Raw genomic sequence first — 21505 nt, forward strand, 5'->3', positions numbered from 1 at the left:
GGTAGAGAAAGGAAGGGGGAAAATAGACCCATAAATCTTAAGACTTTCCAAAGTTTAGGAGAAACCAATGTTTCCATTGGGACATTTAATCATTTCAATACATTATTCTGCTGTGCCTGGGGCAGGGAGGGAGTGAGGGCAATCCAGTTCTTTCTCATTGTTGTGATAAGGATGTTCTCAACAGTTTTCTGCAGCTCTGGGAGGAAGTCAAGTTTGCCTGAGAGAAATTGATGGCAGATTGTTGAAGAGGCTAATGATAGGTAAGCTGATAGCGTCTGTTCAATTTGTAACCACCAGAGTTAACAGAAAACTCTTCACAGATCAGTTCTTGAAGTGAGAGGGTAAAAAGGAAGGAAAAGCAGCCAGTTGTCATTTCACTTAGAAAGTTTGACAAGAGTTTCCGCTTTCCCAAAGGCACGCCCCCATGAAGAAATCTGCATTCTGTATGGCCAGGTTTGAAACTTTCGGTCTCCCAATAGTCATCCTACAGACTCATACTTCAGATCAAGTGTCTATGGGAAAGCTTATTCTGGCAACCAGGAAATTGAGCTGACTCTTGATGTCAGATTATATGAATAACAAATGTTTAGACATTTAGAGTTAGACAATAATGTCCCAAGAAGCTCATCCAGAGGTTATTCATTTATTAGTTTCCCTGTTTCATTGACATACCAGTACTACAGTTGGTCAGACCTGAGATTTAAATCCTCTACATGTGAAGCCAAATTCTATGTTTTTCCTGTCATATAGTGGTGTCACATGTTCAGGAACACAATGCAGAATTCTGAGTCCCTTGTAGGACCTTGCTTCTCAAACCTGCTACTTGGTGAATTTTCTGAGAGGTATTTGAAATGCAGATTCCTGGGCCTCACCTCTAGACCTGACTCAGGGGTGTTTGTAAATCTGCCTTTTTCAATGGTTGCTTGGGGGTCTGATGTACAGCCAGGTTTGGGAGGTGGTGTTTTGTTGATGACTACTGCTACAATTTTCCCCTGTTATCACTTTTAACATTTAGTTTATAGAGGTTGAAATCAGTGTGGTTTAGATCAGTGGTTTCTAACCTTCTAAAAACTACCTTGGGGGCAACTGGGTGGTTCAGTCAATTAAGCATCTGCCTTCGGCTCAGGTCATGATCTTGGGGTCCTGGAATGCACCCCGTGTCAGGCTCCCTGCTCAGCTTCTCTCTGTCCCTCAGCCCCTCTCCCCCAACTCATGCTCTCTTTCTCTCTTCTCTCAAATAAATAAAATCTTAAAAAACCACAACTGCTGTGCCTTTCTTTTAAATTGAAGTATAATTGACATTATATTAGCTTCAGGTATATAACATAATGATTCAGTATTTGTATATATTGTGAAATGATCACCACAATAAGTCTAGTTAACATTGACACAGCGTTACAGATATTTTTTGTTGTGATTAGAACTTTGAAGATTTACCCTCTTAGCAGCTTTCAAATATACAATACTGAAGCAGGAGAGCCAGGTTCTTATCTCACAGAGTTGAAGAATGAATCTCACGGACAAAGGAGAGTGAGAAAGGCGACAGAATTTCATTAAGCAAGAATACAGAAAAAGCTCTCAAGAGTGGGAGGGGTCCCAAATGGGTTGCCAGCGTGGGCCTCCACCTACAGTCTTTTTATTTAGAACTGACCCAGGGAGCTTGTGGCCTTATCACTCTTGTGACATCTTGGTTTGAGTAAGGACTGGTGAGGACATCTTTAATGGCTTACTTCTTCTTTGGGGTCTGGTCATTCTTTGTTGGTCACCATGTGACTGCCATAAAAAGACCCCACTTCTAATGCCCAGGGCAGGGTGGTCTGGTTTGTTCTCTTATCTCTGGTTTCCTTACACCTCAGCATTTCTGGGATTTTTGATGAGCCTGATGACGTAGCCCCCACTGGCCCCCGTGTGAGTCTAGTCACATAGTCCCCTACCTAGCTCTCCCTACCTAGCCCCTGCTGTCCCTTACTCAATACAGTATTAGGAACTACAGTCACTATGCTGTCCATGACATCCCCAGGGTTAATTTTATAAATGGAAGTTTAAACTACCTTCCCTTTTAGGAATTTGTTGAAATCTATGAATCTTTCCCTGAGAAACACACATACCAACACACAGCTCCACACACCCACACATACCCTTTTGCATACAATTTTAGGGGGTGTATTAGTTTTCTATTGCTGCTGTAACAAAGTAGCATAAACTCAGTGGCTTAAAACAACACAATTACTATCTTACAGTTCTGAGGTCCGAAATCTGACACAGGTCTCACCAGACTATCTTTGAGGTGTTGCTGGGCTGCACTTCTTTCTGTGTGCTCTGGGGAACAATTCGTTTTCACCTTTTCCAGCTTCCAGCCCACATTTCTTGGTTCGTGCACCCCTGCCTCCATCTTCAAAGCCGGTAATATAGCATGCCCCTGCCCCTACTTGAATGGTCACATCTTTTTATCTGACTGCCAGGAAAGGTTCTCTACTTAGAAGGGTTCAAATGATTAGATCGGGCCCTTGCAGATGATCCAGGAAAATCTTGCTATCTCAAGTCCTTAATTGTAAGCATATCTGCAAAGTCCCCTTTGCCACATAAGGTAACATATTCACACCTTCCGGGGATAAAGATGTGAACATATTTGGGGGGGCATTCTGCCAACCACAGGGCTCTCAGAACCTCTGAAGCTACCTGTAGAGCTGTGTGGACCCTAGGTTAGGGGCATCTGTTCTGGGAACTGTTCATTCTAGTGTTGAGTTAGCTACAAATAACCAAATCCTCAAAAGCAGTAGCTCCTATGAATTGGTGTTTAATTTTTCTTATATAATAAGAAGTCCTGAGGAAGGCAGCCCAGGTCAAGGGTGGCAGCTGGAGGATGCTGGAACTGAGGTCTCTGTGATCTGGTCTTCACTTTGAGGTAGCTCTCAAGATGGCCTCTGCATCTCCAGCCATGACCTCTGTCTGTGATGCAGGCAAGAGAGGGGAGGGCATAGGGCGAAAGCCACAGGCCATCTGAGTTGGCTCCCCTTTAAAAAACCTTTCCAGAAGCCCCACCCCCCACAGTGTACATTTATATCTCATTGGCCAGATGCTGTTACATGGCTTCCCCTTCTGCAAGAGAGATTGGGAAACATAGTTTCAATTTACTTATTTTTTTAAGGTAGATACATTAATGCTCTGATAATTCCAAGCTCTGTAAGTTAGGAAAATGGGAAGTATAGATACTGGAAACTTACTAGCAATCAATGGAAACTTGGGTTTTCTTTCCTAAAAGTAGAATGGATCATTTTTTATCTTCACAACCAAAACTCAGAGAAAGTTAAAACTCTCCTTCAGAGTCTCTTCCAAAGGGTTTTATCTATTTATTTTAAAGATTTTATTTATTTATTTGAGAAAGAGAATGTTAGAGTGGAGGGAGGGGCACAGAGAGAGGGAGAGTGAGAGAAGCAGACTCCCTAGAGCATGGAGTTCAATGCAGGGCTTGACGGGGATTTGATCTCAGGACACTGAGATCATGACCTGAGCTGAAATCAGGAGTCGATGCTCAACTGACTGAGCCATCCAAGTGTCCCAACTTAGGGCTTACTCTTTTTACTCAGCTTGCTTTTCTTCAAGCAGTTCATTGTTTCAACAATGTTTAAGCATCTGCCTATTTCTGGCACTGAGCTGGGCCTTGAGGATACAAAGATAATTAAGATATTCTTTTTTTATGTAGAGAATCTTACATTCTAGAAGGAATGTGATTAAAATATAAGCGTTGAGACACAGGCATGTGAACACTGCTGTGGGAGCTCAGAGGAGAAAGGGGCAGAGGGAGTGTCACATAAAGGGTGAGGCTGGGCCAGAATATTAGGATAGGTGAGATTTTGCCATTTGGATAAGAGGGTGGAACATTTCAGGAAGAAAGTATAACCTTGGAGAAGGCACAGATGTCTGAAAACCCCTGCTGGATGCGTTTAGGGAACAGACAGAAGTTGAGTGTCAATGCTTTGGAGGGTTCATGGCAGTGAGGCAGAAAGGGGGCACAGGATGGGGCTGGAAATAAGGGTAGAGACCCCCTACCCTGCTTTCAGTCTTGCTAAGGAGCTCTGGCTCCAACCTGTAGGAGTGGGGAGGCAACAGGAGGTTTCAAACCATTTTCTAGTTTCTGTTGTGGAAAGGTAAAAAGAAGAGAGCACAGGTAGGGAAACCACAATAGTGTGGTCAAACTTCATTGGCAATAAAAGAGCCAATTCAGTATGAATCTTAAATTTGTATCTAAAACAAGCCCTAAGTTATGTGAGAAAAAACTAAGACAGAACTAAATTAGAAATAGTCAAATTCACCATTGTAGGTGGAGATTTTAATTTATCTCCTTGAGTCACTTATAGGACAAGCAAACAAAATATCAATAAGGATGTATAAATTTTGAGCCACATGATTCATAAACATGACCTAATTGACATATATAGAATGATAGTTCTAACAATGTGTTCTACATTCTTTTTTTTAAGACTTTATTTTTAAGTAATCTCCATACCCAGTATGGGACTCGATCTAACAACTCTGAGAACAAGAGTCTCATGCTCCACTGAGCCAGCCAGGTGCCCCTACATTTTTTTTTCAAATGCACATGAAAAATTCACCAAAATTGACCACATGCTGGGTCATAAATCATATCTCAATGAATTTCAAAGGATTGAAAACATACGGAGTATGTACTATGACCATAATGGAATTAAGAAATCAGTAACAAGGGGTGCCTGGGTGGCTCAGTCAGTTAAGTGCCTGACTCATGATTTTGGCTCAGGTCATGATCTCAGGGTTGTGGGATTGAGTCCTGAGTGGGGCTCCTCGCTTAATGGGGAGTCTGCTTGAGATTCTCTCCCTCTCCCTGTCTCCCCCACCCCCACATGTACACGCTCTCTCTCAAATAAATAAATAAATAAATAAATAAATAAATCTTTAAAAAATAAAAAAGAAATCAGTAACAAAAAGAAAATCTCCCACAACTTGGAAATTAAGGAATACATTTTCCATGGACCAAGGAGAACTCAACTGCAATTAGAAAATATTCTGGGGGCATCTGGGTGGCTCAGTCGGTTAAGTGTCCAACTCTTGATTTTGGCTCAGGTCATGAGTGGCTCAGTCAGTTAAGCATCTGCCTTAGGTCGTGATCCCAGCATCCTGGGATAGAGTCCTGCATCAGGCTCCTTGCTCAACAGGGAGTCTGCTTCTCCCTCTCCTTCTGCCCCTCTCTGTTGCTCATGATCTCTCTCGTGTGTGCATGCACTCTCTCTTTCTCTCTCAAATAAATAAATTAAATCTTTTAAAAAAAATTGGTAACTCCTACCAAGACAGATAAAAACGCAAGTTACCTGTAACAGGCATGAAAATGGGGACATCACGACAGATCTTATAGTTCTGTAATAATTATATAATTATAGTTCTATAATATTATACTTATTATATAATAATTGGGGCCCTTGGGACCATAGGTCTATTCTGATATGTGTGTAAGCAGCTGGGAGCAGGTGGTTAAGGAGGCAGAGCTCTCACTTTGTTTTCCCTGGGGAGCCTGTATTGTAACTTAGGGCTGGTTTTGGAACATGGGTTCATGCAACAACTAGATAGTAGGTTCTGCTTTCTAATGGCTTGCAGGGTATAGTTGCTTGAGGAAAATAAAGGTGTGTCAATATTGACATAGTATTGATGCGGTATGATTCTCAAACTTTAGCATGCATCAGAATCAGATTGTTAAACACAGTCCTTTGCTAAATGGGCAAAGGACTTGAACAGACATTTCTTCATAAGATGCACAAATGGCCAATGAGCACATGAAAAGGTGCTCAACATCACTAATCATTAGGGAAATGCAAATCAAAGCCACAGTGAGATACCACCCATTATAATGGTTACTACATATATATCTCTAAAAAAAAAAACACAAAAAACACCCAGAAAATAACAAGTGTTAAAAGCATGTAAGGAAGTTAGACTTTTGTGCACTGTTTGTGGGATGTAAAATGATGCAGCTATTGTGGAAAACATTATGGCGGTTCCTCAAAAAAATTAAACACAGAACTACCACATGTCCAGGAATCCTACTTTGGGGCATATACTCTAAACACCTGAAGGCAGTTATCTCCAAAAGATAACTGTACTCATACATCCATAACAGTATTATTCACCTATTCATAGTAGCCAAAAGGTGAAACCAACCCAAGTGTCCATCAAGGGATCAATAGATAAAGAAAACATATATATATATACAGTATTATTCAGCCTTAAAAAGGAAGGAAGTACTGATACCTTTTACAACATAAATGAACCTTGAGGATATTACGCTAAGTGGAATAAGTCAGACACATATGATTCCACTCACGGAGTACTTAGAGTAGTCCAATTCATAGAAAGTAGAATGGTGGTTGTCAAGGACTGGGGGAGGGGAGGAATGGGGAGTTATTGTTTAATGGATATAGAGTTCGGTTTTGCAAGACAGAAAAGTTCTAGAGTTGGGTGGTGGTGGCTGCACAACGATGCAAATGTACTTAATACCACTAAACTGTACACTTAAAGATGGTAAGTTTTATATTATGTGTATTTTATCACAATTACACCCGTCTCCCCATGTACAGCTGGACCCCAACCCTCAGAGCTTCTGATTCATCAGGTCTGGAGTGGAACCGATTGGTGTGCATTTCTTACGGGTTCCCAGGTGATGTGGATGCTGCTGGTGCAGAGACCACACTAAGGGATCAATGGTGTAGGAGACCAGGTGAGTGGAATAGGGAAGGGTGCTCGGTTCACTCCCGCGTGGATCTGGTTGTTAGTAACAACCTCAGGTGGCGTTGGTTGAGCGCTTCTTCTCCCCTGCGTTGTCTCACAGCACGGGCAAGGGGCAGCAGATGGGCAGAGCTAGAATATAAACGCAATCCTTAACCCGGCTTCCTTTGGTCCTTGGTGTGGGTGTGAGACCAAGAGGGAACGGGATACCCCGCGACCCCCGCAGGGCGGGCGAGCACGCAGCTGCGGGGAGGATTAGGGAAGCCTGTCCCGGCCTGGGGGCCCAGGGCTCGGTGGGAGGTGCTGCAGCTCTGGCCCCCCGGGCGGGTCGCCCACTCCATCCGGCCGCTGGCGCCGTCCCGGGTGTGGGCTCGCGGCCGGCAGAGGGCGCCGGCGCGCCGTCCCACCGCTCGCCTCTGGGCCGCCCACCCCGCGGGCGCGCCTCTCCGCAGTCCAGCACCGCCCGGCCCGGGACCGCTCGCTCCGAGCGCGCAGACCTCTCGGCCGGACTGAGGACGCCGCCCGCTCCGGGCCGCCCCTGCGCTCGCTTTCGGCGCCCGCTCGGCCTACCGCCCCCGGGCCGGCGCCGCTTCCCGCCAGCGTCGGAGCGCAGAGCTCCCGCCTCCGGGAGCCTCCCGGCCGTCGGCGGACCCCGCGGCCCCGGCGCCCGCGCGCTCGGCGCCCTGCTCGCGGGGCACAGCGGAGGGCGGCGGCCGGCTGGGGATGGGCGGCCCGGCGGCGCGGAGGGGCGCCGGGGGGCTCCGCGCGCTGCTCCTAGCGCTGGTGGCCGCGGGGACTCCCGCGGGCGCCTACAACCTCGATCCGCAGCGCCCCGTGCGCTTCCAGGGGCCCGCCGGTTCCTTCTTCGGCTACGCGGTGCTGGAGCACTTCCACGACAACACGCGCTGGTGAGTGGCCCCGCGACCCCGGCCGGGCCGCCGCCCCTGCCCGCGCCTCGGCCCCCCGCCCGCCGCCGCTGGCTTTTCCGGCCGCCTCCACGCCGCCGTCCCGAGGGGGAGATTGCAAGGTCTCGGCGACGCGCAGCTCAGCCGCAGACGACAGGCGGGCAGGACGCCGGCCGCCGGTCTCTCGTCCCGCCGACGTTGCGGTGGGCGCCTGGGGTTGGAGGCGGCCGGGCCGGCGCTTCCCCGAGGTGCCAGCCCGGCGTGCGGGGGGAGAGCCCCGAGAGCGGACCCCTCGGCCTCCCAGCCCGACGAGCCTTAGCTCTCTCGGTCGCTAAGAAACTTGGCTCCTCTGCCCCCGAGGGGCCTCCGCCGAATGCCCCAGGGCCCAAAGAGACCGGGCACTCGAGATGCAGACTCCTCGGTGTCGGGGAGCTCTTGGTGACACCCCACCCAGCGCTCCCCGGCTCCAAGCCGCTCTGGTGCGTGGCGCCGAGGAAGTGCAGTGACCCCGGGACGTCAGGGGGACAGGCTGTGTGTGTAGGGGAGGAGTGGGGCTCCCCAGAGGTGAGTGTCTGGCAGCCGGAGGGGCACATTACTGTCCAGAGGCCCCCTCCTTCCTTACTAGACCTTCTGAAGAAGTGAGCAGAGAGGGTCCAGGATGCTGGAAAGGAGGATGGTCCAGGACCCTGAGTGATAAGGCTGGTGGGTGACCTCTGGGGCAGCCTGGGCCTCATTTCACATGGGTCCTCTGACCCGGAGACAAGCACCTGAAGTTTTAGGAGAGGGATGTGGTTCTGTAGAGGTCAAGGAGTCTGGTTGCTCCCTGAGAGTCCCAAAGGGTGGGAGCTCTCCCCATAAGTGCCATCGGCTAAGAGGTACAGTGCTTGAGTGCTTAGCCCCTGAGGGGAAGCTTTGAGATGGGGTTGGTCCTTCTTTGACCCTTTCCCTGGACAATTGGGAATCCCACAGCACACAAGGGTCACCTCTTCATCAGAGCGTTAGGCCGTGGACAGTTCCCCTATTCAAGGTCATGGCCCAGTGGGCCCCTGGGTGACAACTAGTCTGGAGTTGGTTTTATTGTGTGGTCACCAGTGTGAGTATCCTTAGGGGATGCAGGTTAGGAAGGCGAGGTCAGTAATGTGTGCTCTAGGCATGCGGCTCTGAGGGACAGTCCCCGCTCTGAAGCGGACAGAGGCTGACCGAAGAGTGGGTTTGTAGATCTGTCCTGAGGCATTTCTGGAAGGGGGTGGGGAGGGGGGGGGAGATGGGACTCCGTGACTGGCCAGCCCGTTAACAATCATGTTTTTGAGGAGAACTGCCTTCAAGACAACCAAGTCCTGTGTAGCCCCTGTCCAGTTCCACATCTCCTTCCCTAATTTACCCCAGTTGCCGAGTTTAAGGCCAGACTGTCTTTTTCTACATTGCCAAATCCCCTTTTTAAAGCAAACCAGGCTGAACACCTTTTCCACGTCCTACACGCTCAGCGGGCTTTGGATTTGGTAGAGAATGCAGCAGGAGCAGTTGGAGAACGCATCCCAGAAGCCCCCGCTGGGCTCCTGGACTGTGACCTTGGCACAAAGTGTGTGGGGAGAGTGGTGAGGAATAGAAGGGCTTCTCTGGGCAGGGGACTCTAGAGAAAAGGGTAGGCAGTGGAGTTGGGACACTGTGTGGGATCTGTAACTGCACAGGCTTGGGCGCCTCTGGGCTCTTTAATGGCTCAGCTCAGGGGAGAAGGGCCAAGACCTGATCACCTGGATTTGGACCGGCAACAGGTCAAAGCTGCCCTAGGTGGGGAACAACGGTGGGGGGGGGGGAGGGGAGAGGCAAGAACGAGTCTGACATGGGAAAAAAGTTGAACCTGCTTTGCTTCAAAAAGGAGATGAGGAAAAACTGTGATTGGAATAGACTCGGCGATTGTAGGAAATGACAGACTGGCCTTCAACTTGGCACCCAGGGTATACGGCAGAGGTGGGGTGTGCAACTCGAAGGTAATGCTGATGCGTGGCCTTGGTGCCAGTGAAGATGTGGGGCAGATATTTCCGGGGTCCTAAGGAACCCATCAACAGCCAGGCTGCTGGTCTCAAAAGTACCCTGTCTGTGCCCGATATGAGCATATGAGCGTGCTGCTCTACCCACTGGGGGGATTGTCCCTATAGTTTTCCAGGTACTGACTAATCTTGATGGAAATCTTTTTAAAGCACATTTCCTTTTTCTTTTTTTGCCCCACATTGTGTTAATTTTTCATAGTTTTTGCTACGTCCCTGATATCTGTGCTTCTGGGGCTTTTTCCAAGTATTTTCCTCCTTATCCTTTTCTCTCCTCTCCCTTCCCCCAAATTCTCTTTGTCTTAGACCTTGAACATTATTCTCAGCTGATGATGCTGCACAGACTTTGTCAGCTGTGGCTCTTGAAGCAGTAGACTTCCAGCCTCCCCTCCTTTCTCTTTCTTTTCTTTCTCAAGACTAGACTTACCACGGAGCTAATGAAACTTCCACCAAAGGCCCCTAACTCACATGGTCCCCTAGCAAGACCCTGTGCCTAATTTTATAGTCCTAATTTTGTATTTTCTTAAAGGTAGTCACCCTAAATTTACAAGATTCAGGCTCAGGGGAATCTGGATCGACCCTATGTCTCTATCTTAACTTTTAGCTCTGGGGTTGGTTGATTGACTTAGCGTCTGATGGTCTCTTCCTATCAGGCAGTCCCAGGGCCCTGGATTTTTTAGCACCGCTTGAGGGACATGTAGGTTGTTTCCAATTATTCATGATTATAAGCAACAGCAGGGGTAAACATCCTTGTAACTAAAGCCTTGCGGACATCCTTAATTATTTCCTTCGAGTAAATTCCTGGGCTTAGAATTGCTGGGTCAGAGAGGGAGATTTTGAGGCGTTTTCTATGCATTTTTAAAGTGCCAGTGAAGTTAAAGTGTGTACTTTAGAGAAATGCATTGATTCAGGCCCTGGAGTTTTGGAATGATTTGCTAAAGGACTGATCCAGTGCAGGAGAGGAGCTTAGCCATCTACATGAGGGGAACTTAAAAAGATCACAAATAGTCAAAATGGGTGTGGGAAGTAAGTGATAGACATGAAAAGGAAAAGTAATACATTGAAACTTTGAAAAGAAGGAAAATGCTAATTTAACCTTGTATCTGGTGTCTTTCTTAGGAAATTACTCTTTAGCTTCTTAATTCAGCATTAGTGGTTTAATAAGTTGGCAGCCTGCTAATTAAACACCTTTTTACAGGTAGAAGGATTTGTTGTAGATATGGTAAAGAGCAAGAAGAATGTGCTGGAGGGGGCGGGGATAGAGCCCAAGCACCAGGGTCATTGTGGGCTCTGCCACCGAGGGTCGGTGGCATTAAGGCAGACCCCAGGTACACATCACAAAGCACGTGTGTGTGCTCTGCCAGGAGAGCTAGGATTTGTTCTCGAATCCCATAACCGAGCATACCTGTCAGTTCTTTTTTTTAAGCCAAAATTGTCACGGGTCAGAAAGTCCTAGATCCCTGCAAGAGCTAGGGGTGACCTTGCTTTTCTAAACCCTGGGGCTTGAACACAGCTTTTGCAGTCCTGTCGCATCAAGAGCAAGAGCCCAGACCCAGAACCTGGTCCCTCTCTTGCTGTAGGCAGTGTGAGTTGTCCCCGTGGCCAGGTGGACCAGAATATCCTGGACAGTGTTACAGATGTCATTTGTCTCTGTTGGGATACAAACATGCACATGACTCAGTTTCCTCTTTTCCGACAGCACTCAGAGGGTGTCTGCCTGCCAGAGCTAGCTTCCTCTCCTATACCTCTCTCCGCCACCCCTGCCCCCGGGTCGTCTTGCACCCTTTGAGCAACAGCAGTAGGTGCCAGGGAACATGGACAAAGCTGATTTCTGTCCCCTTTCCTTAGACGTGTACCGGTTCTTCAGCTGCAGGGCAGACAACTGTAACACCCTGTGATATAAATAAATGCAGCCCGGCTGGCGTCCAGCCCCCAAAGCGGGTTTCTTTCACACCCCTCCCCTCCCGTCCTTCCTCTCTGCCCCAGACGCCCTGGAGTCCGAGGTGATTGGGTGCATTGGCTTCCTTTCTGGCGACGTGCTTCCTGCCCCATCTCCCGGGACACATCAAGACGGCTGTGCTCAGGCACAGAGCAAGTGCTCGGAAATGGAAGACGTGCCTGCTTTCTGCTTTGTTAAGGCTGTCAGAGCATCGTTCAGTAAGGAATAGGAGGTAATTCAGAGCCAAGGAGAACATAACGTTCTCCATTTGCATTAAGGTTGAGAATTAAGAGAACGAGCTAGACAGTTCCGCACTGCCAACGCCGTTGCCATTAGCCAGACGGATGGCTATTTAAATACAAATTAATTACAACCAAATAAAATCAAGAATTCCGTTTCTCAGTCATACTAGCCACATGTCAAGTGCTCACCATCCACATGTGGCCAGTGGCTGTTGTATGGGACCGTACACAGAACACTTATCACGGAGAGTGTTGGACAGGGCCGGTTTAGAGCGATGAATTAAGTCTTAAAGGGCTAGACAAAGATCAGATGAGGATTGAAGAAAAAGGAAAAATCAACCCTTGGCATATTTGTGTATCAAAACAAGTGGGGGTACTTAAAGCGAGCTCAGGATTAATAGTGGACAGCCAGGGGGGCTGACTTCTTTGCCTTTTCCCTTGTCAGACACCGGAGTGCCTGCTCTGCTAAGGTGGAGGGATTCGGGAACGGAAACGTCACCTGCCATCTGATAAGTGAAAGGATGGTGTCCCGGGCAAAATCTAAGCTGTGGGCTCTGATGGGGGAGAGGCTTGTGCTTGGGCAGGCACTGGTTGTTCAGAGGGGCAGAGGGGGGAGGCGTCCGTGAAGGTAAAACCTCTAGAGGGGGGGACCCTGGGATCATGGTCCCTGCTGTCCCCCACTACCCGTCTTTGTGAGGAGACATCCAGAAATGGCAGTGACCGCTCTCCTGACCTGCGCAGGGCATGTCTTTGCGGAGTTCTGGCCCATGCCAGGCCCTCGGGTGGGAGTGTGGCTCCCCTCCCCATCTGGATTTTCTGGAAGTCGCATTTTCAGACCTTATTCCTGGTTCTTACTGCCCTGCAGTAAGCTCTCAGGGAGGCAGGGCGTGTGTGTGAGGCCCGAGTTCTAAGGGGTCCCAGAGAGTGTCTCTTGGGGTCTCCAAGGTTTTTCCCTGAGGAGCTGGAGAATCTGGCAAGGGTGCTGTTTCCTGAGCTAGTGCTGAAACCTGGCAGGGGCAGAGGCAGCTGTCTTGCCCAGGGGAGAACCTTCTGGGGCAAGAAGACTATTCTTCTCAGCCAGTCACTAACAGCTCTGGGTGTGAGGGTGTGAAGAGCTGGGCCCCAGCCAACTCTGACTCCCCATGGACTTGCTGCTGGTCCGGAAATGGTCTTTTTCTGATAACTCTTACTGTGATTTGTCTAGGGAAAATGTTGTTTTCACATGTATTAAAAGCAGCCACTGTGTTCTCAGAAATCAAGGGAGTAGGCTCTAACTTTAAGAAATAAAAATTGATAATCCCATCAGAGAGTATTTGCTGGGCATCTATCTATGAGAGGTCAAAGGCTTTCACAGGCATCCTAGTCTTTAGTTGAATCTTCGGGACAAGCTGGTGAGTGGTTTGCAGTTTGCCAGTCAGAGAACTGAAGCTTAGTTACCTTGTCCAAAGCCTGCCCCAGTCTGGGCGATCAGTGCACATTGACTGGGGGCTTGCGTCCGTGGGCGTCCTCTGGGAGCGGATGCTCAGGCAGAGATAGGAGTACGCCCCCCTCTGGGGGGCGGGTAGGGGCTATGAAAGAACGGGGGCAGAGAGCAGGACTGGCTAGGGACAGCCTCAGACTGTGCTGTAGATCTGATTAGGGTGTCTATCAACTTGACAGGGAACCCCCCCTCCCCCCACCAAGATCATAATCGGTCATTGGCTGGGCCTGCCTGGGAGGAACATGGCCTCAGCTTGATTGCTGTGGCCATCCTGAAGGGGCTGCCGCTGGGGACTGTCAGCTGACCGCCCCCTTGCAGCTGAACGACATGAGGTGACGCAGGGGATGCACGCCTCCACGGCTGCCATGGAGCCCATCATTTGTGAGTTGCTGTTAGGAAGGTATGAGATGTGCTCCTCGGCCAGCCATCCTGGATGGGGATTATCTGTGCCTTTGCTTATTACACTGGGTCAGCATGGGGAACATTAGGATTCTGACCTAAAGCAGACTCCAGAGCATTCTAGCTGCCGGCTGACTCCCAGGGTGCCTCTTCCTGATTTCAGGGATGTCGCAGGTGAAGGCTGGAGGAGGGAGAGAGCCCCCCCCTTACCTTGAAGCATCGGGCAGCTGATGAGCTCCTGACCAGAGGGAGCAGTAGCCCCTCATTCCTGGTACCTTGTGAACCACAAACCATTAAGCCAAGTGGATTGGTGACCAACCAAAGCAGAAGAAAGTGTTTTATCATGACCTTTTTTTTTTTTTTTGAGGGAGCCTTAGAAAGTGAGAGTGAATCCAAGATTGGGAAAAATCTAGAGTCTTTGAAACCACAGGCTCACTGGGTCCCAGTTTCTGCTCTGTGGGAGAGCAGAAAGGTCTTCTGTTGTGAGTTTCAGTTCACAGCTGAAGCAACATGGTGGCGGCAGCCAGGCCCATTGAGTACTTAGCATGTGTAGAGTACTGTTCTACATGCTTTAGATGCATCAGCTCATTTAATGTTCTTTGGTCTCAGCTGGTTGTCCCTCTAGCCCCATTCACAAAGGGGAACACTGACCCACAGGGGCATTGCTTGCCCAGGTCACATGGCCAAAGTGGCAGAGCTGGGGTGTATGTCTTTGCCGCTCACAGAGTCAGGAGTCTGAACTTGGGGCTTCAAGGCATCCAGGCATCTGTCTCATGAGGTTCTGTCCTGCCTGGCTTTGCTGGGAAAGTTTTGGAATTATTTTAGTGGTAGCTTCCCTGTGGGGGACTCATTACTCATTCATGACCTACTGGCCCCCTGTGGGGGGAAACTGGGGTTCTGCTTTCCAGAGATGCTTGATCACCGAGTAAACAGGGACCCAGAGATTCTGCCAGGGACATTTGTAGGGCCTGCTCTCACACCACATCTGTGTGAGGGTAAGATAGAAGTGTCCTAGGAAAGATAGCACATTCTGGAATATTCTATATATCCATCCTAACCTCCCTGGGCTGCTTTTGTTACCATCTCTTTATCCCCATTTAAGAAGCAGCTCTGTTTGGAGAGGGGACGGGGAAGGTAGCTGTGGCAGCCAATGTTCAGGACTCACCCTTGGATTTGTAACTTTATTAAAGAAACCTGCCCAGTCAGACTTTCTGCGCCAGTGGCCAACGTGTGAGAGAGGATGCTTTGTGTCCCCCAAAACCTGAAACTAAAAAACACAAAACCGTCTTTGTCCATGTCCATGCATCCCTTGGTGTGTCGAAGCCTAGGTGGCCCCTCCTGCCCTGTCCTGACCGGCCGGTGTTCCGATGCTGCGATGTGTACAAAGCCTAGAGCAAAACCGGCATTGTGCAGACTGGACCCATGTGCATGCAGGACCCATGATGGGTCCTAGGGAGTGGATGGTCCAGACACAGGGAGTAGGGTTCTTCCTGGCTCTGCCTTCATTGTGGCCCCTGGTTTCCCAGCAACAACCAAACCTGTGGTTCCTGTGCCTTAAAAGGGGGGCTGCCAAGAGTGCCACAAGTGCATGGCAGTGACGAGGGTGGGCTTCAAGGTCAGCCCCGCCCCCATTTAGCTGTTTCAGCCTCAGGGACGTTTGGGGGGCCTTCAGTCCCTTCAGCTGTTTGAGTCTTGTTCAGTTCTCTGGAAAAGAGGAATAATAATTTCTCCCTCATTGCATTCTTGCCTTAAATGGGGTGATGTCTGCAAAGCCTGGAACACTACCTCCAGCACGTAGGAAACCCTGGATAAATACCAGTAGTTCTTTTTATTGTTACTGTGGCCTGGCCTTGGGAACTAATGATCATCTTCATCCTGACTTGAGATGCTGAAAGAGTGCTTTCAGTACATTTGTTGACGCCTTTATTCATTTATCAAAATCAGAGTGTCCATACTCAATACAGAAATGAACAAGATAGTCCTGTGTAAGATGCACTCGTTATGTGCGGTCTCTAAAATTTTGGTCATGCTCTACATAAATCTGCAATTTTGTGTATTCATTTACATCCTACCTGCTTCTAGAAAGGCTCTGAGATGGCTCCTTTAATTGGAGACCTGTGGGATTGTATATCCCAGAGCTTTGCACGCTCCTTTCTTCTCTCAGCAGGTGGGAGGCTGCCCCTGTTGTGGGGAGCTCTGGCCCCCATTCTGGGCTCCACACAAGTCTGAGAGAGAAGTCTGTAGTTCTACAGTTGGGGGTGGTGGTGAGAATTTTAGTCCAAAAGAATAAAGGTAAAAGTGTTGACCTGTGCTTGGAGAAGAAAATTATCACAAGGAAACACCAGGAGGACCCCATGGCTTTTACTCAAAACTCCCAGAGGTCTGTAGCTTGCCGCTCTTGGATTTTAGCATTTACTTGATGCTCTGGGGAAGGGGGGGGGCAAGGAGAACATTGGCCCTTCTACCACGCTTCCTTCTCCAGCTGCTGCTTCTTGGTGCATCTGCCAAGACCCGACCCGAGGCCCTGGCCAGGGCAGCCGCCTCTGAGGACACTTCAGTCCCTGACAGAGCCTCCAGCAGGCTGAGGCCTCTCCAAGGAGGGGGACCCTGCATGAGCAGCTGCTCTGTCTCATTTGGGCATGGAAGTCACCTGTTTCATTCTCTGACTCAGCGTTTGGATTGTACCCCTCTCCCGCCCTTTCTTTGCTCCAACCTAAAGTTCCCAGGATAAAAATATTATTGCCAGCCCTTTGTGAGTACTTTCTCTGTGTTAGAGGTGCTCTGCTCCTGCTCACTCTGATGCAGTGGGGCTACTGTGAGCCGCAGAAGCCAAACCCGAGGTTACCCAGCAAGTAGATTGCAGAGTTGCGATTTGAACCCAGATGGACTTGACTTAATGCTTGTCTGGCCATTCTCAGGGTCACCCTTGCTGCTGTCCCCTCTCCCATCAAGCCCCTGTCCAAGGTATCCATTTCCTAAGGAGGAAGAAAAAGTGCCCCGATGCTTCTTTTGAGAGCATTTGTCTGCTCTTGGCCTTGGCAGATGAAAACTCCTACCTGTTCTCAAAAGTCGGGCTGTCCTGGATGTTTCACCCCCCCAACACTTTGCCATTCGCCATTCCTTTTTGTGCCTCCCTGCTGTCCTGGGAAGGGGACTGTGCATTTGTATCATCTTGTAAGGATGAGGGAGGTCCTGAGTGGCCAGGGGACTTGCCCGAGCTCACGGAGCTGGAGAGGAGGTGGCGGTGCGTTCTTCAGGGCTGTTTCTGTCACCCCACCCTGCCTTTCCCATATCAGGGCCGTCAGTAAAAGTTTGTGGTCCTGGTTGGCAGTAAGATTCCTTTGGGGGGAGGAAAGGAGACCAGGGAGCTGGAGAACCAGTCATAGCAGTTCTCGGCTGCAGAGCTAGGTCAGTGGGCTGGACTCAGGAGCAGTTTAGGGACAGCAGAGGTGCCACAGGCCAGTTCCCTTCAGAAGGGGCTTGTCCTATCTTGATGATCTGTTTTCTATTCCCACAGTGTTGCTGCGTCACACTGCCCTAAGCCTCGGTGGCCTAAACCAATCGCCATTTCTTAGCTCATGAATCTGTAGTCGGCAGCTTAGACTGAGTTCAGCCGGATGGTTCTTCTCTCAGCTGGGCTCATGCTTGTGTCTGCTGTCAGCTTCTGGGTGGGCTCACTGGCCGGCTGGTCTAGGATGGCTTCCGTTGGGATGGCTCATCTCCATGTGGCTTTCGTCCCCCAGCAGCATGGCCTTGTACTCATGCTGGCTGGGCAGGGTGCCAAGAAAGCAATCAAAAGGATGCATGGTCTCTTGAAGCCAAAGCTGGGAAGCCAAACCATGCCCCCTCTGTCACATTCGGTTGGCCAACGCAAGTTACAGGGCCTGCCCACTTTCAAGGTGTTGGAGGGTGGAAATAGACTGTACCTCCTGATGGAAGAAGTTGCAAAGCCCCATGGAGAAGGACATGGATACAGGAAGGATGGAGAATCATGGCTACTTTTGCAGTCTGCTGCTAGTGGTGAGAGTGTCCTAGCCATTCCTGGATTTCTATGAGCTCAGCTGAGGGTCTGAATAAATTCCTGATTCCAAGGAGCTCCTGGGAGTGCTGCCAAGAGGGGGAGCTGGGGTGATTTGGGTGCTAGGGTGTTTGGCCTACTGACTAACATTCTCACCTTTCATTGAGCACCAACTTTGTACCAAGCACCGTCCTAGGTACTTTATAAACACTATCTTAAACCTTGCAAGAACCCTTACTAGGTACATTTTAATTCTTCCTATTTTACAGAGGAAGAAACCTGAGGCCCAGAATAGTTAAGCTATGTGACCTCAGATAAGTTTCTTGTCAGTGGTTGTAGCAGAACTTGAACCCTGTGTTAGCCCCGTGCTTCTTACATGTTACCCCCCTGAGTAACTGGCCCTCAAAGCTTAGAATTCAAGCAGAACTATTAGTTTAAAACCCCTAAACACAGTTAGTATCCCCTGGCTTGAGTCAGAGCCTCAGTTTCCCCAACTGTGAAAGGAGGAGCTTCTGAGTCCTTTCAGGTTCACCAGCTCCAGGTGGCAAGCACTGGCCCTGGAGATTCTCCTCTCTGGGAATGGAGGGTTCCGTGCGGTCAGAAGTGGCTCCCTGGCACCAACCAGCCTTCTCTCTGTTCAAGTCTTGGCTATTTTTTGCCCAGTGAGGGAGGCGGAGTGATTCCTGGGGTTTCTGGGCAGTGCGGTGGGACACACAATGATTAGATTCCACTCACGTCACTGACACGTGGGTCCCTGGGGAAGCTTTGGTGTTGGGGTCAAATGCATGAAAGTAAGCCTAATGCATGTAAGGTTTTCAATGCCCAGTTGCTGTCCTCGATCGCACTGTAATTTCGCCCTCAGGAACCATGGCTGTGGTATTTGTGGGTAGGGCAGGAGCCTTCCCCGGGGAGGCAGCTTGGGCCTTCTCTGTCACCCGCTAGCTAGGGCATTTACCTGCTGTTTGCTCTCCTGATGGGAGGGATGGGTTCAGAGCAGATGGGTGGTGGTGGAAGTGGAGTCTTTGTAGCCAGCTTGACCACTGAGGAGGTGGCCGTGTCGGAAAAATAGAGGGTGTTTAAACTGCCACAAGAGGGGGGAGTTTGGAGGACGGGAAGGAGGACGCCCTTGGACATGGATGCCCAGGGTTTCAGTCTGAGCTCTGCTGCTTACCAGTGGTGTAGCCCACCACCTCTGAGTAAAATGCACATGAGAAGCTGCCCAACAGGCTTACCTTGAGCAAGAGATCGGACCACCCGGGAGCATAACTGGTGCCGGCAGATGAACAGATGGGCCCCCATCTCCAGACAGGTGTGAGAGCTCTGGGCATCACTGTGCCAGCAATGTACACGTTTTAGAAAAGCAAGAAGTTGATCGATAGCCTGATGCGGAAGGGTAAAGGGCTTCTTTCTACTCTAAAGCCCCGTCCTTGGTCAAGACAGACATTCCCAATCGAAGTTCTAACCCGGGAGCCACCCGCAGAGCCTCATGAGGGCTTTTGCGTGCAAAATCACATGTGGTGGCTGGCAGCAGGGGGCTGGTCGCTCCGCACTTGTTGGCTCCCATTTCCTGCTCTCTGGCTGCTGTGGGGTGGGCAGAATAGTGGGGTTGGCACTGCACGTGACTGCCGGGGTGCATGTTGCCATGTGGCACCTCGCCGTGCTTTGTGGGCTTGGGCATGTCCCATGACTACCTTTGGCCACCTGTTTCTCCTTCTGTAAAATGGGGATAATCGTGCCTTCCATAGGATTGCTCTGAAGATTAAATGCGATTCTGCCTTTAAGGAGCCTTGCCCAGCACGTGCCCACTCCAAGTGCCCGATACCCTCTGGTTGTCCTTGTAATTAGAAAGCTAGAGTTGTGAATTAATGAGAGGACCCTAAAATGTCTTTGCAGTTTGAGTGCATTTTAACTGGGGCTAGGACAGGAGGAGAGTCTCACTTCTTGATTCATCTGTTCACACTGGCTCCAAATGGAACACGATGATTTGTAATTGGCGGAGGTGGTTATATCGTGCCTCTTAGACGGTACGTCAGCCAGAGAGCTGGTTAAGATGCACGTTCTGATTTAGCATCTGAGATTCTGCATTTCCATCAAGTTCCCAGGTGTTCTCCAGGCTGCTGGTCTGAGGACCACACTTGAAGTAGCCCACAAAGGTGCAAATCAGCCTGATGATTTATTGATGGGAGCCTGCTGGTGGGGCCACTCGGGCCCTTCCATATGGTAACTGTACAAAGGAAGGAAACTTCTCAGTGTCTTGTCAGGAGTACCAGGGAAGATTTGGGGGAATCTTTGAAGTGGCCAGGCTGTCTCTTTATAACTCAGAGAATAATGAGAGAAAAGGCAGATGGCATCTTTGTGGTAGTTTGTCCTGAACTCTGGGCATGCTCTCCGTCTCTTGGGATCGGCCTGGCAGAGAGCCAGCTGAACTAACTTCAGAAGAGATGGGCTCATCGGCTGGCTTGCAGCAGCAGTCTTGCTGGCCGGCAGCCTAGGTAAAGAAGAGCGCCAGGCTGCGGAGGAAGCCACAGTGTTCTGTAAACACAGAGATACAAGCTCGTGCTACACCGTGCCATCCCAGTGAGCGCATACGTGTCTACACCACCCCCTTATCTCTTGCTTCATTTCCCACTACAGAGGATTTGGGAAAAACCTTCTCATCTGACCACCTGGTGGAGAGTTGGACCCAGAGCATTGTTATCAGTGCTTGATCAGCCATTGGTCGAACCCCTGAGTACCTTGGGTTTGGAAGGGAAAAACAATTCAGTGGATCCTTTTTCCACCTGAGATTTTGATACAAACTTCGCCCCTCTGGGTCTCAGCTCTAGGCTGGAAGAAGCAGTACCTGGGATTTCCACCCTCCAGGGTCCCTTCCCGGGATAACCTGTGAACCTGGGTCGCTGAATTTGGCCCAGTGGCGCTGTCATGACCAGGGTTCCAGTGCTATTTCGGGGGGGTTGGGATAGAGAAATGGCTTGTTTCTTGCAGCCATTTCCCTTCCTTGGTACAAGAATAATTCTCCCCTTGGTCTAATTTTTGTAATGTTTACAAAATGAATTGCAAGTGACATTTATTCACTGTGCTAATGTAAATTTGGAGTTTGTGGGAACTTTGGGACCCAGCCCCGTCCCGCTGGGGTTTTTGAGCACAGGAGGCATTTTATGTTCCTCAGCTCCTACAACCTGACACGTGGAAAGGCCGGGGATGTTTCGGCCGTTTCGACCTGTCAAACTGCTAATTCTTCTCACCTGTGAAAACATAACTGGCATTATTGAGAGCAACCCTTGGCTTGCCCTGGTGGCTCTGAAGCTCAGCCCCAGAAGCCGGGGGTGGGGGGGAAATGGATCCCTTAATGTGGCTTTCTTCTCACTAGAGTTGCGTTTTGCGTGTCATCATGCATTTGAGTCAGCCCGACTACCCTGGTGTGGTCCGTGTGGGAAAGTGCTTGCTCAGATTTCCAAGGGCTGTGGGTTCCAGCCCTGCTGCTGCCTGGAGAGTCTGCAGCTGGGGCCCACCGCGGGGAGGCCTCAGGAGCGGGAGCTGTGGGCAAGTGCCTGGAGGGGGCAGCTTCCTGGGGTGCGACTGAGGGGCTGCCGGGAAGCTTAGGAGCCTGTGCCTCTCAGACCCTGCACGGAATCAAGTACAGACTCTCGAGACCGACCTGGAAAGAAACACTCCAGTAAGGGTGGATTTCCCTGGCTCCCTGTGTCCTCAGCAATCCTTTGTG

At 49.9% G+C, this 21505-nt stretch overlaps 1 protein-coding gene across 3 annotated transcripts in view; it reads left to right on the forward strand.

Annotated features, from left to right (window-relative positions):
• The first annotated feature begins 7233 nt into the window (after positions 1-7233).
• Positions 7234-21505, forward strand: part of ITGA9 (integrin subunit alpha 9) — a 333129-nt gene continuing 318857 nt past the window's right edge. For 2 of the 3 annotated variants that reach the window (XM_081824368.1, XM_081824372.1), the window contains exon 1: positions 7234-7661. In XM_081824368.1, coding sequence (XP_081680494.1) covers positions 7477-7661 — 185 coding nt within the window. In that variant the 5' untranslated portion in view covers positions 7234-7476. The remainder of the gene's footprint in view (positions 7662-21505) is intronic. The other variant, XM_081824364.1, reaches the window with a different exon arrangement.

Source organism: Leptonychotes weddellii, chromosome 1 (genome assembly GCF_054177405.1).
Source record: "Leptonychotes weddellii isolate Sample4059 chromosome 1, ASM5417740v2, whole genome shotgun sequence".
NCBI classification, from domain to species: Eukaryota; Metazoa; Chordata; class Mammalia; order Carnivora; family Phocidae; genus Leptonychotes; species Leptonychotes weddellii.